This window comes from Rattus norvegicus, chromosome 1, assembly GCF_021556685.1.
Source record: "Rattus norvegicus strain SHRSP/BbbUtx chromosome 1, alternate assembly SHRSP_T2T, whole genome shotgun sequence".
In the NCBI taxonomy this organism is placed as follows: Eukaryota; Metazoa; Chordata; class Mammalia; order Rodentia; family Muridae; genus Rattus; species Rattus norvegicus.
The window spans coordinates 156,320,238-156,338,849 of NC_141534.1; the positions used below are offsets into that span (position 1 = coordinate 156,320,238).

The 18,612-nt window shown below is 47.9% G+C and overlaps 2 protein-coding genes across 2 annotated transcripts; both read left to right on the plus strand.

The window, feature by feature from the left end:
* Nucleotides 1-4,623: 4,623 nt before the first annotated feature.
* On the plus strand, nt 4,624-10,066 carry LOC148007753 (uncharacterized). Its single transcript, XM_087603711.1, has 6 exons — nt 4,624-4,848; nt 5,395-5,661; nt 6,260-6,391; nt 7,538-8,815; nt 9,440-9,550; nt 9,953-10,066. Exons 1-6 carry the CDS (start codon nt 4,624-4,626, stop codon nt 10,064-10,066), a joined length of 2,127 nt encoding a protein of 708 aa, XP_087459837.1.
* Nucleotides 10,067-16,408: 6,342 nt separating this feature from the next.
* On the plus strand, nt 16,409-17,127 carry LOC102549852 (ferritin light chain 1-like). Its single transcript, XM_087601287.1, has one exon. The coding sequence runs from the start codon at nt 16,613-16,615 to the stop codon at nt 17,015-17,017; it is 405 nt and encodes a 134-aa protein (XP_087457413.1). The 5' UTR covers nt 16,409-16,612; the 3' UTR covers nt 17,018-17,127.
* The last annotated feature ends 1,485 nt before the right edge of the window (nt 17,128-18,612 follow it).

Genomic DNA, 18,612 nt, shown 5'->3' on the forward strand with positions numbered 1-18,612 from the left:
TGAGAAAGAAACCGCAAATAACCTAACCCAAACCCAATGGGCTCTAGATCATTCTTACCAGTTCTCACATTTCCTTACTCTCCCCCCCCCCCCCTCCGCCTACTTCATGGCCATCTGTCAGTTCTGCTGACTTCGGTCCCAACAACCTTTAGAGTGGCCAACACCAGACACGGTTGACTAAACTAGTTCCTTGTAAGAGCTTAACTTCCACAATGAACTCCCCATTCACTACAACAGAGAGGCTCTGCTTCTCAACTGAAGTCTGCTATGATAGTTAAAGCTCAAGTATTCAATGACTCATTTTCTTTCAGTTTTATTTTAACTCCAGGAAACATAAGTTAACTCTAATACACTGCAAGTCTCTTTAATAACATATAACAAGTGTCATGTTCAAAGTACAAAGACAGTAGAAAGGGACTCCAAGAAAAAGATGCTAATTTTAAAGGGGGGAGGGGTGGCAAGCAGGAGAAAGAGCCAGGCATGGTGGAACATGCCTTCTGTACAAACATTCAAGAGGCAGAGGCAGGGGGATCTCAATGAGTTTGAGGCCAATTTGCTCTAAAGAGAGAGTTCCTGGCCAGCAAGGCTATATAAGACCCTGCTCCTAAATAATTAAAAATAGACTATATCAAAGAAGAAATAACATCGTCACTATTCTGCACCCTCTGCAGGACAGAAATCACACAATAGGACTTAATTAATTATACTTATAAGTATAATTAATTATACTTAATTAATACAATAATTAAGTATAATTATTATACTTAATGTATAATAAATGGGGTCTCAATTAATAATAGATATGATAGTGATCCTCATATGTAACACTCTCCACTTACAAAGCGGAGGGAAATCAATATTAATCTCTATACCTGGCCTGCTCCTCCTACATCACCTCCATCTTTCTTCTGTCTCACATATGCTACAGTAAGGAGCCTGGCATTCAAAGACCTGCGTGTAAGCTTAAAATTAATATAAATGGGTGACTAGATAAATATTGATATTTCTCAACCCAATTTTCCTTTCCCTATACAGTGTTATGACAAAGAATGTTATGAAAGAAACCTATACATCCAGATAAAAAGGTATATGGGACAGGGTCCTGAGGGACCTTGTACACCAGAGCTTCTGTCCCCATCAGGGAATGTGCCATCTGTTACAGCTCAGATATAAAATGTTCCCACAAACTTACATGTTCAAATGTGTATATGGTCCTGAGAGAGAGAGAGAGAGAGAGAGAGAGAGAGAGAGACAGACAGACAGAGACAGACAGAGACAGACAGAGACAGACAGAGACAGACAGAGACAGACAGAGACAGACAGAGACAGAGACAGAGACAGAGACAGAGAGACAGAGAGACAGAGAGAGACAGAGACACGGAAAGAGAGAGACAGGGTCAGAGACACTAATTAGTGGAGTGGGACCTAGCTATAAAAACTAGCTCACTGGAGCAGGGGTCAGAACTTGAAGTCTGTAGATTGACTCAGCTGAGCTTCCTGTCCCTCTGTCCTTTGGTGGAGAGAGTTCACACTGCTGATGGAACAGCCAAGAGCTATGCCTGCTGGCACTTCCCCAACATCACAAACTATATCCTTAAACTATGGCCTAAAATAAGCCTTTCCTCCCCCATTTGCTTCTTCTCATTTTTGTTTTTGTTTTTGTTTGTTTGTTTAATGTATTTATTTAATGCTCTGCTGCCTATACTTTCCCCTGCCTGAAGAGGGCATCAGATTCCCTTACAGACGGCTGTGAGCCACCATGTGGTTGCTGGGAATTGAACTCAGGACCTCTGGAAGAGCAGCCAGTGCTCTTAACGGATGAGCCATCTCTCCAGCCCCCTCCCCATTTGCTTCTTGTCAGATATATGGCCAGAGTAGTGAGAAAACCAACCGCATTGTTCTGGCATGCACATGAGTTTGTTTACCAACCCAAAGGCTTCTTGTACCCTTTCCTCTAGAGGTATTATGGAGGTTTCAATTCATAAATACGATTGACTAATCATTGGCCACTGGTATTTAACTCAGGTTCTGTCCCTCACCAATATTTTAGCTCAATGATGAATGTGTGGCTAAACGAGTGATCAGGAGATAGGAATTAGTTGAGAGAACCAAGCTATGATGGTTGTGTGTTTGAAGCCTACCCTTCCATCCAGCTTTGACCCTTCCTAGCTTCTGTTAAGTGGGCATCTTCACTTTGCCATGTGCTCCCTACCATGATGTATGCCTTATCTCAAACCCAAAGCAATAGAGTCAAGCAATTATGGATGAAAACAATGAACCAAAATAGAAACGTTCTTCTTTAAATTGTTGTTCTCCATTATTTTGTCCCAGCAACAGAGATCTGACTAATACAGGCTGGGTATATCAACCAGAAAGTGGATGAACAACAGACACTAATATATCCATACAATGGAGCACTGTCAAGAGCCCTCTTAGAATGAACTACAACAGATAACACCAGTAAACTCCAAAACCATCATGCTGATAGACACAAGATACTAAATATGCCTACTGTGCGATTTTATTTGTCTAAAAATGCCAAATAATTTATAATAAGTCAAGAAATCACCTATTTGACAGAGCCAGGATCATGAGAAAGATGAACTTCAAAGGGGCACAAGAGTATGTCAGAGAGGGGCATATTCTTTATCCAAATGAGGGTGGTCTCACAGAATACACAGTTGTTAAAACTTACCACAGTTGTGTACTTCAACGAGTCCATTTTATTCTGTATAAAATATACTTCAATAAAGACTTTATTTACAGTCATAACTCAGAATTCTGTGGAAGCAAGCACTGATTGGTCACATGTATGAGAAAACTGCCTGTGGCACTGGAAAAAAAATCAACCAAAGGATTGGGTGTGGGGGTTCAAGGACAGTGTCATCAGGTCATAAAGGCTCAAGTAATGTGCCTGTTACCAGCAGTTGGAGGAGAAAATCTCTTATTTCAGGAGAAACTTCACAAAGAAGGAAACTTAACCCATGATCAAATGCTACTCCAGTTATCCTCAACAAAGCTAAATATCTATTGCAGGATATTCGATCACACTGTGAACTCCAAGATTGTGTTATTTACTTAAAAAAAAAAAACCCTGATTCTAGTTGTGGTGTGGTTCAGCCCTTAGCACACACCTTTAATCCCTCTGGTTAGAATATAGACAGACTCTTGGTACACAACTTTAATCCCAAACAATAAATGTAAAGTTAGTTTGTAGAAAGCAGCACCTGTGTTTGAAAGTGATGACTAATTGAGTGGCAGACAAAGTGATGAATTAGAGAAAGATTTGACAGATATGTCCAACTCTCATGAGAGGAGAGAGGAAAGAGAAGCTACTTAGAGAGAGCAGTGCAGAAAGACAAGAGAACGAGAGGAGGTAGTTTTGAAAGACCCCAGCTTAGCAGCAGTAACGCCATTTTGCAAGGCTGTACTTAAAATGACTGGTTCAGGGAAAGGTTAGAACACTGAGTATACAGCGGCTGCCAAGCAGGAGATGTTTGGTTGAAGGCCTGGCAACAGGATGACTGGGGTTGAGCACCTGACAATAAGAAAAAGCCCCGGGAGAGGTCCCACACCCTGGTGGGGGGCCGAGTCAGTTGTTATGTTTCAAGAAGGTAGCTTGGAAACTTGCCCCCAGGCTAAACTCTTGGGGGGCCGAGTCAGTTGTTATGTTTCAAGAAGGTAGCTAGGAAACTTGCCCCCGGGCTAAACTCTTGGGGGGCTGAGTCAGCCGTTATGTTTCAGGAAGGTAGCTAAGAAACTTGCCCCCGGGCTAAACCCTTTGGGGGCCGAGTCAGCCGTTATGTTTCAAGAAGGTAGCTAAGAAACATTAAAATCCACCAATGATATCCCTGTAACCATGCATCTGCTTCTGTATGCTTGCTTCTGCTCCCCAAAATCCTATAAAAAAGCCCATCCTTGGTTCCGTGGGTGCGCCAGTCCCCCGAGTGACTGAAGCGCCCGCAGGTGCCTGTGCCTGTGTATCCCGACAATAAACCAAATCCTCTTGCTGATTGCATCCTGTGGTGTCTCGGTCTGGTCTTTGGAGTTAGAGGGTCTCCATCCCGAGGGAAAGTTCTCCCTGAGAGCTTTTCATTTGGTGCATTGGCCGGGAAAGGAGATCCTCCACCCAGGGACCACCGACCACCCACTGGGAGGTAAGCCGGCCGACGTCTGTCTGTCTGTCTAATTTTGTCTCGTTCTACCTTATTCTGTCTGTTCTGTGAGCGCTCAGCCAGGTCTGTTCTGTGAGCGCTCAGCCAGGTCTGTTCTGTGAGCGCTCAGCCAGGTCTGTTCTGTGAGCGCTCAGCCAGGTTGTTTGGAATTTGGGCGGGACGAAGAAGGAGCTGACGAGCTCGGACTTCTCGCCCCGCAGCCCTGGAAGACGTTCCAAGGGTGTTGGGGCCCGAATTTTCGGGGCCCAATCTGGGAGAGGAGAAAGATCCGGACTAACGGCACCTCTGTCTGTAGTTTTGGCTTTCAGAGGGCCCCGGACCTTTGCCACCTCCATCTGACTTTTTGCTTTCAGTTTGGTACCAAAGCCGTGCAGCACGCCTGTCTGTTGTTTGTTTGACTGTTGGTGTTGTTTGTTTTCTCTGTGTTCTAATCTTCCTTAGAACTAACATGGGACAGTCCCTAACAACGCCCCTAAGTCTCACTCTTGATCATTGGAAAGACGTCCACGACCGGGCACACAACCAGTCCGTCGAGGTTAAAAAAGGAAAATGGCAGACTCTCTGCACATCCGAGTGGCCCACCTTCGGAGCCGGATGGCCAGTGAATGACACATTTAATAAGATCATTATTTTACAGGTTAAAGATCGGGTCGTCCACGGACATCCTGACCAGGTTCCTTATATTATCACTTGAGAGAGTCTTGCCTTATACCCCCCTCCTTGGGCGGAACCCTTCGTGGACCCGAATTGGCCTCCCCTCAACCCCCAGCTTGTCCCCTCGGCCCCGCCCGGTTTGCTGGCCCCGTCTTCCTCTCTCTACCCCACTCTAATTAAATCAGAGCCTTCTAAGAAACCTGTCCTCCCGGCAGACTCAAACTCCCCTCTCATAGATCTTCTCTCTAAAGATCCTCCTCCCCCATATCGTTTACCTACAGGCCCGGCTGAAACGGAGGAGACAGAGCTGCCGGCCAGATCAGTTGCCGGGCCACAGTCTGATAAGGGTTTCTCCCCTGTCGCAGGGAGATTGCGCAATAAGCACGAGGTGATGCCAGATACAACCTCCCAGGCTTTTCCACTTAGACAGGGAACCGGTGGCCAGACCCAATACTGGCCATTTTCAGCAGCTGACATTTACAATTAGAAACAACACAACCCTTCTTTCTCCAAAGATCCGGTGGCACTCACCGACCTAATAGAATCTGTTTTACTTACCCACCAGCCTACTTGGGATGACTGCCAACAGCTCTTACAGGCTCTCTTAACCTCAGAAGAAAAACAAAGAGTGTTCCTAGAGGCCAGAAAGCATGTTCTGGGAGATGATGGGCGTCCCACCCAGCTGCCTGAGGAAATTGATGCTACATTCCCACTTAAGAGACCAAACTGGGATTTTAATACAGCCGAAGGTAAGGGACACCTACGCCTTTATCGCCAGTTGCTTCTAGCGGGTCTCCGAGGGGCTACACGACGCCCTACTAATTTGGCTCAGGTAAAACAGGTATTACAAGAAGCAGGGGAAACTCCCTCCGCCTTTCTAGAGAGACTTAAGGAGGCCTACCGTATGTACACTCCCTATGACCCAGATGACCCAGGACAAATGACGAGTGTCTCTATGTCCTTCATCTGGCAGGCTGCTCCAGATATCAGGACTAAGTTACAGAGGTTAGAAAATTTACAGGGCTATACATTACAGGATTTACTTAAAGAAGCTGAAAGGATTTTTAATAAGAGAGAGACACAAGAAGAAAAAGAAGATAGAGTTCACAGAGAGAGAGAAGAGAGAGATAAAAAAAGAAACAAAGAACTAAGTCGAATCTTGGCCGCCATAGTTCAGGGCCAAGAAAAGAAGGGAGATAGGGGGGGAGCTCGAAAGGGGCTGAAGCTGGATAAACATCAATGTGGCTATTACAAAGAGAAAGGACACTGGGCCAGAGAGTGCCCCAAGAAGCCTGGCGGACCCCGAAAGCCTCGACCACGAACCTCCCTCTTGGCTCTAGATAAAGATTAGGGAGGTCAGGGCCAGGAGTCCCCCCCTGAGCCCAGGGTAACGCTTAAAGTTGGGGGGCAGCCGGTTACTTTCCTGGTAGACACAGGAGCCCAGCATTCAGTCCTCACTCAAGCTCCAGGACAACTCAGCGACCGGACGGCCTGGGTACAAGGAGCTACTGGTGAGAAACAATACCGATGGACTACGGACCGCCGGGTTCAGCTGGCTACCGGTAAGGTGACCCATTCCTTCTTACATGTTCCGGACTGCCCGTACCCTCTGCTGGGCCGTGACCTGCTCACCAAACTAAAAGCACAAATTCATTTTGAGGAAGGAGGGGCCCAAATAACTGGCCCCCACGGAACTCCCCTTCAAGTTCTAACCCTACAATTAGAAGATGAATATAGACTATATAAACTGGGACAGGACAAGCCACAATCCCAAGAAATAGGCACTTGGGTCACGAATTTTCCACTGGCTTGGGCAGAGACTGGTGGGATGGGGTTGGCGCTCCAACAGCCCCCCTTAATTATACAGTTAAAGGCCACTGCAACTCCAGTCTCCATAAAACAATACCCTCTGTCACATGAAGCTTATCAAGGCATAAGGCCTCACATTACGAGGCTTCTGGATCAAGGCATCCTAGTTCCCTGCCGGTCGCCTTGGAATACGCCTCTTCTGCCTGTAAAGAAACCCGACACTGGAGATTATAGGCCAATACAAGACTTGAGAGAGGTCAACAAGAGGGTAGAAGATATTCATCCGACTGTTCCAAACCCTTACAATTTGCTCAGTACACTGCCCCCTACACATACTTGGTATACGGTTTTGGACCTGAAAGATGCCTTCTTTTGCCTCCGGCTGAGCCCGAAAAGCCAACCCTTATTTGCCTTTGAGTGGAAAGACCCTGAAATAGGGCTTTCAGGACAATTAACTTGGACAAGACTGCCTCAAGGGTTTAAAAACAGCCCAACGCTCTTTGATGAGGCCTTACATCGGGACTTAGCTGACTTTAGGGTTCAACATCCCACCCTCATACTCCTACAACCTCCTCCTAGCGGCCACTTCTGAAACTGCATGCCAACGGGGAACTGAATCCCTCTTACAGACTTTGGGACAATTGGGCTACCGAGCCTCTGCCAAAAAGGCTCAAATTTGCCAGACCCAGGTTACTTATTTAGGCTACCAGCTACGGGATGGACAGCGATGGCTGACCCCGGCCAGGAGACAGACTGTGGCCGGCATCCCTGCCCCCAAGAATGGCCGACAGCTACGAGAGTTCTTGGGGACAGCGGGATTCTGCCGCCTCTGGATTCCTGGGTTTGCTGAAATGACAGCCCCTTTGTACCCCCTCACTAAACCGGGGGTGCTCTTCCAGTGGGGACCAGAGCAGCAAAAAGCATTTAAAAACATCAAACAGGCCTTATTGTCCTCCCCTGCCTTGGGTCTCCCTGATATTACCAAACCTTTTGAACTGTTCATCGATGAGAAACAGGGGTATGCTAAAGGGGTCCTAACACAAAGGTTGGGACCCTGGAAACGCCCTGTAGCCTACCTGTCTAAGAAATTGGACCCTGTGGCCTCCGGCTGGCCACCGTGCCTAAGGATGGTGGCTGCTATTGCTGTCCTGATCAAGGATGCTGAAAAATTGACTTTGGGACAGCCACTCACCATCCTAGCACCCCACGCAGTGGAGGCCTTGGTAAAGCAGCCCCCAGACCGCTGGCTCTCTAATTCCCGCATGACCCACTACCAAGCCTTGTTACTGGATGCAGAACGGGTTCAGTTTGGGCCCGTAGTCGCCCTCAATCCTGCCACCTTGCTTCCTCTACCAGAGGAGGCAAAACAACATGACTGCCTACAAATCCTCGCAGAAGTACATGGAACCAGGCCGGACCTATCGGACCAGCCTCTTCAGAATGCTGACCACACATGGTACACGGATGGCAGCAGCTTCTTGGCAGAGGGAGAGCGAAAGGCTGGAGCTGCGGTCACTACGGAGGACAAAATAATTTGGACAAAAGCCCTGCCTGCTGGTACCTCCGCACAACGGGCTGAACTCATCGCCTTGACTCAGGCGCTCAAGATGACAAAAGGTAAGAGGCTAAATGTATATACAGACAGCCGCTATGCCTTTGCCACGGCACACATCCACGGGGAGATCTACCAGAGGCGGGGGCTGCTCACATCTGAGGGTAAAGATATTAAAAATAAGGCTAAAATTCTGGCCCTCTTAGAAGCCCTATTCTTGCCCAAAAGACTGAGTATTATATATTGTCCAGGACACCAGAAGGGGCACAACCCAGAGGCACGAGGAAACCGGCTGGCCGATGCCACGGCGCGAGAAGTGGCCATGAGCAAACAAATCTTACCCTTAAATAGCCCAGACCAACCCACGCCCCCACCAGTGGGACAAACCAGTTGGGTTTATGCCCATGAGGACATAGAGCTCCTAGAAAAAATGGGGGCCATCTACCACCCTCAACTAAAACAGTGGGTCTACAAAGGAAAGACAGTTATGCCAATAAAAATGACTTTTGAATTGATCTCTTTTTTACACAAATTAACCCATTTGGGGTTTAAAAAGATGAAAACCTTACTAGATCAAAAAGAGATAAATCTGTGGTTTTTAAATCGGGACAAAGCGATACAAAAGGTGACTGAGAGTTACAAAGCGTGCGCTCAGGTTAACCCGGGAAAGACCATGATTGGACAAGGAGTTCGTCCTAGGGGACACCGTCCCGACATCCATTGGGAAATTGATTTTACTGAAATTAAACCAGGTATATATGGATACAAGTATCTCCTAGTGTTTGTAGACACCTTCTCAGGATGGGTCAAAGCCTTCCCCACAAAACACGAGACTACAAAAATGGTCACCAAGAAGCTCCTCGAGGAAATCTTTCCCAGGTATGGCATGCCTCAAGCGTTGGGGTCGGACAACGGGCCCGCTTTCGTCTCCCACGTAAGTCAGTTGGTGGCCAAATTGCTGGGGATTGATTAGAAATTACATTGTGCCTATAGACCCCAGAGTTCAGGTCAGGTAGAACACATGAATAGAACAATTAAGGAGACTTTATCCAAACTTACGCTTGCAACTGGCTCAAAGGATTGGGTGACCCTCCTTCCCCTAGTTCTCTATCGGGCCCGGAATACCCCGGGCCCCCATGGTCTAACTCCTTTTAAAATAATATATGGAACACCACCCCCATTTGTCCATTTCTTTGATTCAAACATTGCTGATTTCACTGACAGCCCTTCTCTGAGGGCCCATTTACAGGCCCTACAGATTGTGCAGAAAGACGTCTGGAGACCTTTGGCCGCTGCTTACCAGGACGAGCTTAAACATCCGGTGGTGCCACACCCGTTCCAGATTGGAGACACCGTGTGGGTGCGCAGACACCAGACCAAGAATCTCGAGCCACGGTGGAAAGGACCCTACACCGTCCTCCTGACTACCCCGACCGCCCTAAAGGTAGACGGAGTCGCGGCTTGGATCCACACATCACACGTCAAGACAGTCCGGTCTGAGAAATTGACTAATCACAACACTACACCCCAGACATAGAGAGTTCAGCGCACTCCAAACCCCTTAAAGTTAAAACTCCTACGTGGCTCCTCCTAGTCCTTTTGTGGCCTAGAGTCAGTGGGGGAATAAGCCCCCACCACATTTATAACATTACCTAGATAGTCACTAATCTCATGACAGGAAGGCTGGCTAATGCTACCTCCGTAAGGGGGACACTGGCCGATGCCTTCCCTCCCTTATACTTTGACCTTTGTGATGTGATAGACTACAAGTGAGAGCCTGGCACTACCCATAATTGGCATCCCTCAACCACCTACTATGGTTGCGGTCCGGCTTCCCACAGCAAAGAGATCTACGTTTGCCCTGGACACAGAGTGAGCCGGCAGTGCGGAGGGCCGGAGAGTGGGTACTGTGCCCAGTGGGGATGTGAGACTACTGGGGATGCGTATTGAAAGCCATCCTCATCTTGGGACCTGATAACTCTGAAACGAGACGGTCGGCCTCCTTACACCTTGTATAAACGGGACGCGAAATACAATCCCCTCGTCCTCCACTTCACCGACTCAGGTAGAAGAGCGACCTGGGACGGGCCCAAATCTTGGGGCCTGCGCTTATACGTCACAGGGACCGATCCGGTGGGTCTGTTCTCTCTAAATAGACAAGTCTCTCCCCTGGCCACTCGACCCATTGGACCCAACCCAGTTCTACCAGATCAGAAGCCTCCCTCGCTCCCGACACAAGCCCAACCCCCGTCATTGCCTAAGGTCACCCAGGCCCCTGGTAGTACTCCCACAAGCCCCTTCTCCACAACGGGGGGCTCCACCATTTTGATCTCCCCATCGCCAGGCACCGGGGATCGATTATTCAATTTGGTGGCTGGTACATATCTGGCTCTCAACTATTCAGACCCTTTTAGGACTCAGGAGTGCTGGTTGTGTCTCGTTTCCGGTCCGCCCTATTATGAAGGGGTAGCAGTCATTAGAAATTACACCAACCTGACTGCTGCCCCAGACAGTTGTGCCAATACCCCCAGCCACAGACTAACTCTGCCCGAGGTCTCGGGACGAGGGCTCTGCTTGGGGAATGTACCCCCCACACACCAGACCCTCTACAACACCACTCAAAAGATTCCCATCGAAAACTACTTCCTGACAGCCCCAAAAGGCACATACTGGGCCTACAATACCGGACTAACACCCTGTATCTCAGCCACAGTCCTCAACCAATCCTCTGACTATTATATATTAATAAAAATTTGGCCCAAAGTCACCTACCATGAATCCGAGTATATATACTCGTTTTTTGAAAAACAGACTCATTTTCGACGAGAGCCTGCCACCCTGACTTTAGCTTTACTCCTAAGAGGAATCACCTTGGGGGGAGTGGCCGCGGGTATAGGGACCGGGACCACTACACTCATTAAAACTGGCCATTTCCGTCAGTTACAAACAGCCATAAATACAGATCTTAAAGCTATAAAAGAGTCTGTGAGTACATTAAAAAAGTCCTTAACATCGTTGTCTAAAGTGGTCCTCCAAAATAGACGAGGGCTAGATATGTTGTTCCTCCGCGAGGGTAGATTATGTGCTGCTCTAAAAGAAGAGTGCTGTTTCTATACAGACCATACTAAAATAATAAGAGATAATATGGCTAAGCTTCGAGAACGCCTGGCCCAAAGACAAAAACTGTTTGATTCCCAACAGGGATGGTTCGAGGGGTGGTTTAACCGATCCCCTTGGTTTGCTACCCTCCTGTCTACCCTGATGGGACCCCTACTTATTCTTCTCCTAATTCTTCTTTTTGGACCCTACATCCTTAATAGGCTGGTACAGTTCATGAGGGATAGACTTTCAGTCATTCAGACCCTCGTACTGACGCAACAGTACCATAGGCTGAGACAACAAGAGACAAAAATTTCTTGACCAAGTTGAGTGAAAGATTTCACTCAAAGTTAACAAAAAAATGGGGGAATAAAAGACCCCAGCTTAACAACAATAACGCCATTTTACAAGGCTATACTTAAAATGACTGGTTCAGAAAAAGGTTAGAACACTAAATATACAGCGGCTGCCAAACAAGAGATGTTTGGTTAAAGGCCTGACAACAGGATGACTGGGGTTGAGCACCTGACAATAAGAAAAAGCCCCGGGAGAGGTCCCACACCCTGGTGGGGGGCCGAGTCAGTTGTTATGTTTCAAGAAGGTAGCTTGGAAACTTGCCCCCAGGCTAAACTCTTGGGGGGCCGAGTCAGTTGTTATGTTTCAAGAAGATAGCTAGAAAACTTGCCCCCAGGCTAAACTCTTGGGGGGCTAAGTCAGCCGTTATGTTTCAGGAAGGTAGCTAAGAAACTTGCCCCCGGGCTAAACCCTTTGGGGGCCGAGTCAGCCGTTATGTTTCAAAAAGATAACTAAAAAACATTAAAATCCACCAATGATATCCCTGTAACCATACATCTGCTTCTGTATGCTTGCTTCTGCTCCCCAAAATCCTATAAAAAAGCCCATCCTTGGTTCCGTGGGTGCGCCAGTCCCCCGAGTGACTGAAGCGCCCACAGGTGCCTGTGCCTGTATATCCCGACAATAAACCAAATCCTCTTGCTGATTACATCCTGTGGTGTCTCGGTCTGGTCTTTAGAGTTAGAGGGTCTCCATCCCGAGGAAAAGTTCTCCCTGAGAGCTTTTCAGTTTTTCTGGGACAGATGTACAGAGATTGCAGAGAGAGAACAAGGCTAGACACAAGAGAAGACAGAACAGTCAGAGAATACAAAGAAGCCAGAAGATTAGAACAGATTGCCAAATAACTAACATACGAGGCCAAGCAGAGCATTTCTGGAGAGGCAGAGAAAGACACCAGATTGAATCAGTCAGCTTGGAGAGGAGTTTGAGCCAGAACAGCTGAATTGAGTCAGACATCCAGAACTCAGATTTAGAAAGAGTAAGCTTACTCACCATTACCTTTCAGAGATAGAAAACACTCTAGGCCTAGATAAGATTATACAGAGGCTAGACGCTTCCAGGGCCAGGCCTAAGTTAGCAGACTGAGGCAGTAAGACTCAGAGATGACAAATGCATCAGGCAAATAAAGGATACTATTACAAAGATCAGAACAAGTTCCCTGTTTCCAACTGCCCACACTGCAGTCCAGAAGAATGTTATGTGGTGTGGATAGAAATAGAAAAGGATCAAGAGTGGAGCATGAGAAAGTCCTAAAGTCTAACATCTAAGGGAAGGGAACAGGGAAGGAGAACACAGGCTCTACAAGGAGAGAGTAAAACCAGTCCATTGTGGGATCAGCAATGGCTCAGTGGATCAGAGTGCAGGTCACCAAGACTAACAACCCGAGATCAGTCCCCAGGGCCAGTGTGGTAGAAAGAGAGAGCCAACTCTCACAGGTTCACAGGTTGTCCTGTGGCCTCCAACCCCCCCCCCCTCTCTCTCTCTCTCTCTCTCTCTCTCTCTCTCTCCCTCCCCCCTCCCTCCCTTCCACCCCCTCCCCCTCCCCCCTCTCTCTCACACATGCACACGTGCACCATTTTTTTTTCATTTTTTTTTAACTTGAGTATTTCTAATATACATTTCAAGTGTTATTCCCTTTCCCGGTTTCCGGACAAACATCACCCTCCCCCCTCCCCTTCCTTATGGGTGTTCCCCTCCCCACCCTCCCCCCATTGCCGCCCTCCCCCCAACAGTCTAGTTCACTGGGGGTTCAGTCTTAGCAGGACCCATGGCTTCCCCTTCCACTGGTGATCTTACTAGGATATTCATTGCTACCTATGAGGTCAAAGTCCAGGGTCAGTCCATGTATAGTCTTTAGGTAGTGGTTTAGTCCCTGGAAGCTCTGGTTGCTTGGTATTGTTGTACATATGGGGTCTCAAGCCCCTTCAAGCTCTTCCAGTTCTTTCTCTGATTCCTTCAACAGGAAAACAGAGTTTGGCTATATAGCTCTATTGGCAAAGTATTATCTTTCATGCATGAGGCCCTGAGTTGGATTTCCAGAGAGGGGAAAGAGAGTAAGAGAGGGAGAAGGAGAGGAAAGGGGGAGGGGAAGGGAGAGGGAGAAGAATAGGGAGGGAGAGAGGGAGGGAGGGAGGGAGGGAGGGAGGGAGGGAGGGAGGGATAGATTTTAAAAATCTTAAATTGTTGAAGTGACTGTTTCTAGACCTGCTAAAATGTTTCTGCTAGGTAGAAGGTCTGGAGGGAGTCAGCTGCACTCTTAGATTCGTGTTCTTCCTGTGACTTGCTGCTTCACCTTAGTGGCTTCCCTTATTTGCATCCCAGGGCTTTCTTTGTCATACCAAGTGTTGTAACCTCCAGGCTGATCCAGTGCTCTGACCCTTCGGACACTCCCCAGTTGATATACCGTAGGTGGCTAATATTCTAGTCAGGACACCGTCTCTGAAATGCTCTCAAAGGAGGGGAAGCAAACAGAACTCTAAAGCTGTACAGTCAGACCTGTCTCCTACTTTCAAACCTAATAAGGAGAAACAGTCAGCCACTATCCAACTTGAGGCCCATGCCTGACACTATCTGGATGGTCAGGACCCAGAGGCTGCATAGCCCAGAGACCTAGGATAGAAGCAAACACAACTGACCATAAAATAGAAGGTCAATTAAATGATTCCTAATGATATTCTGACACACTGAGAGTCCAGAACCTAGCACAATCGTCATCAGACAGGCTTCACCCAGCAACTATGGGAGCAGATGTAAAGATGCACAGCCACACATTAGGCAGAGCTGGGGACCCCTCAGAAGGGGGAGGAGGGGATAATAGGTACCAGATGAGTCAGGACAAAAAAAACCCCACAGAATCAACTAAGCAGGTCTCATAGGGGCTCACAGAGACTGAAGTGACAATCAGGGAGTCTGTATGGGTCTGGCCTAGGTCCTCTGCATAAATGTCATGGTCGTGTAGCTTGGTGTTCCTGAGGGACTTCTGACAGTGGCAGTGAGGATTGTCTCTGATGATTTAAAGTGCTCTTAGGATCCTTTTCTCCCTACTGGGTTGCTTTGTCCAGCCTAGGTATGAGGGCATGTGCCTAGTCACATTGTAACTTGTTATTCCATGTTTGATTGATATCCTGGGAGGCCTACTCTTTCCTGAAAGGAAACAGGGAAGGAGGGGTTTTGGGGGAGAAAGGAGAGGGGAGGAAGGGGCTGAAAGGTGGGAGGGAGGGGAAACTGTGACTGAGATGTAATATAAGAGAGAAGAATACATAATAAATAATCAGTCACTAAGTGAGCAAGTGAAGAGCATGTGAAGTAGGCTGTTGAGTGGAGCTTCCGTTCTACAGATCGAGGGCTTTTCTTATTCTTCTTTAAGACACTCTGAAGTGCTCCATGAGCATCTGCAGTTCCTCCTATATAACATAATACCACTTGCCTTGCAATGAGTCCAATACAGCTGAACAGAGACAACGGATGAGAAAGTAGGGAACTTAGGAAACAAGGGTCGCCCCAGGAAAGCAATGGGAATGCTGGTGTTTATTTTAAGATTTATTTTTGGGCTGGTCATGGTGGCACATGACTTTAATCCCAGTATTAGGGATGCAAAGGCAAGAGGATCTCTCTGAGTTTGAGGCTAGCCTGGTGTACATAGCAAGTTCCGGGACAGCCAGAGCTACATAGCTGGAGTTGCAGGCTGAGACACCTGATATAGGTGCTGGGAACCAAGCTTTGATCCTCAGCAAAAGCAGCAAAAGCTCTTAACCATCTCTCCAGTTCCCAGTGGTGGGGATTATTAGAGAGATAACCAAGGTAGTTATTCCACACAGCCCCTTCCCAAGGTCTGGGCCCTACCTATGATCTGAAAGCCTGATGAAAGCCAGACAATAAAAGCACCACAATTTAATCTAAATCCATGCATTCTACAGACCTGGAGTGCTTACCTTCTCTTCCTTTGTTGTTGCTGTTGCTGATGTTCTGAAATGATAATATAACTACACCACCATTACCCTCCACCTCCAACTTTCCCATACACCCCCTACTTGCTCTCTTACAATTCATGGCTTCTTTTTTTTTTTTTCATTGATTTCCATTTGTTTGTTTGTTGTTTGTTTGCTTGCTTGTTTGTTTGCTTGCTTGCTTGTTGTTTTCTAGACAGGGTTTCTCTGTGAAGTCCTGGCTGTTCTGAAACTCACTCTAGGGTCCAGACTGTACTCCAGAGATCTGTCTACCTTTGCCTCTTGAGTGTTGGAATTAAAGGAGTGAGCCACCACCATCTGGGATTCTTTCCTACATTGGAGTTCTCGTTCCAACCTCTATCCCACCTTTGTCTCGGATATTATTAGGAACCTTCCTCTGCCCATCTGTACAGCTGGGTTCAGTAACCCTCTTCGCGACTTGAATTTCTTCAGTGTTTCTTGAACGTCTAGTTAAGCAAGCTTGCTAAGTGCGCACTTTGCCAGGATCCCTGCATACCCTCCCTCTGTAAGCCACCACCTGGTGGTGAACCACGGTAACTACGTCTGGATTGCCCAATTTGTACTCAACCTCGTAAAATCCTATTTAGTCATAGCGGTTCCCAACCTGGGAGCCACGACCCCCACAGTAGCCGCATATCAGACATTTACATTATGATCATAACAGTAGCAAAATTACAGTTATGAAGCAGCAACGAAATAATTTTATGGTTGTGGGTCACCACACCATGAGGAACTGTATTAAAGAGTCACAGCAGCACTAGGAAGGTTGAAAACCATAGTTAAGAGGGGGAAAAGCCGGCAGCGCTTTGGAGATCCCGAGGATCTGTATCTTGCTTCAACAGTGTTTGGACGGAACAGACCCGGGGACTCCCACTTTATTCACTTCCAGCCGCCTTACAAGTCTCTCCAGTCGCAGCCTCCGGGACCATCTCCTTGCTGTCTTCGGCTCCTAGGACCAGCCAGCCCCGTCTTCGCGGTTAGCTCCATACTCCGGATCAGCCATGACCTCTCAGATTCGTCAGAATTATTCCACCGAAGTGGAAGCTGCCGTGAACCGCCTGGTCAACTTGCACCTGCGGGCCTACCTCTCTCTGGGCTTCTTTTTTGATCGGGATGACGTGGCTTTGGAGGGCGTAGGCCACTTCTTCTGCGAATTGGCCAAGGAGAAGAACCTGAACCAGGCCCTCTTGAATCTGCACGCCCTGGGCTCTGCCCGCATAGACCCTCACCTCTGTGACTTCTTGGAAAGCCACTTCCTGGATAAGGAGGTGAAGCTCATCAAGAAGATGGGCAACCACCTGACCAACCTCCGTAGGGTGGCAGGGCCACAACCAGCGCAGACTGGCGTGGCCCAGGCATCTCTGGGCGAGTATCTCTCTGAGTGCCTCACTCTGAAGCACGACTAGGCCTTTGTGCCTTCCAAGGGGCTCCCTCCTCTGCTTTGCACCGGCCGCCTCAGCACCTCCACCCGAATGAACCTCTAAAGCCACTAGGCAGCTTTGTAACCGCCCTGGAGCCTCTTCCAGGTCTCAGACCAAGTAAAAATAAAGCTTTTTGAAAGAGCAAAAAAAAAGGGGGGGGGGAGGGAGCCGCCGTGGTCTGCATGAGTGTGTTAAGTGAGGCCAAGCAGTCTTCTCTCAACTCCTATTTTCTTTCACTCTCCCCCTCCTCTCGTTTCCTCACATCCTAAGTCTTCCATCCCTCCCCTCTCCCCCCCCCCTTTTTAGTTGGTTGACGGTAGAAATACACTGGCGTGCATTTGCAGTGTTCTGGCTCCTTAAGAACACCCAGATGTCCTTTTGGAACTCACACATCCGTGTTATGCACAGTCTAGTGGGAAAAATTTCTCTGTGATCACACTGTGTTTCAGAAGCTGAAGCGAACAGTCCTTACCCTCCCTGACTCAGCAGGACCACGGGCCAGGTACGCAACCAAAGCTCACATGAGAAGGTGATTCAGAGGTTCAGACACAGACAGTCTGCAGAAGACTCTGGAAGGCAGACATGCAGAGATGGCACACTTCCCTCTCTACCAATTGAATTGTCAAGGCTCATACGGCCCACCTTTCCTTCTATTCCTACCTCTCTGACCCTTGCAGCTTCTCCCACTAGGTAGCGTCCCCGACGGACTTCCAATAACTCCCTCAAATTAACTCACTCCAACATCTGTGACCTTGTTGCTTACAAATTTATAAAAAGAACTAAATGTCAGACTATTGTAGTGCTGTCAACAGAGGCAGGCTATCCACTCTCCCACATCGCAATCAGATTAAAGAGGCCTATTTTAAATCCGAGCTGAAGTTACCCACGTGGCTACATGCTGTTAACACGATGATCCTTCGAAAACCAGAGGAAGAACAAGTACCAGTGGGAAGATTAGCCAGACTTGCCTAATGCAGATTAGATCGTGTGGTTCTGAGAGAGAAATTAATCCACCTTACAGCACGGCAAACCTTTTACTTTAAGAGAAAAGCAGCTGCAGGTAGAAAGGACTCCTCAGCTTGTCCCTGCTCTCCCCCACCCCCAACCCCCATAAAGATCCTTCCTCCCCAGAGGAGCATATAGATACAACACAGATGGGGGAAGGCGCGCATGCACACGTCCAGTGGGAATGTCCAGCAAGAGTTTATGAGATACAAAGGGGCTGAAACTGCATCTGGTGCCGAGGAGTGGTTTGCGTAAAGAGAACAGAAGCAAGATTTGTTCTTGAGATGTCTGGTGCCCGACAGCTTAGGCATGCAGCCCTACCTGGCTCTCAGGCAAGGTGAAGGAGAGATCAGTTAATGCCAAATGCTGCTCTCCACCTTGGACACCAAATGGCTCGGGAGAATTCAGCTGACGCATTAGTGAGGAGCAGCTCTGGTTCTAGTAAGGACTACCTAATACCTCCAGAAAAGAACCTGGAGCCGAGGTATGGCTCAGAGAGTGAGGAGCACTGCCTGTACAAGCATGAGAAGCAGAATTCAGGTCCCTAGCGAGAGACCTTACTGGGGAATAAGAAA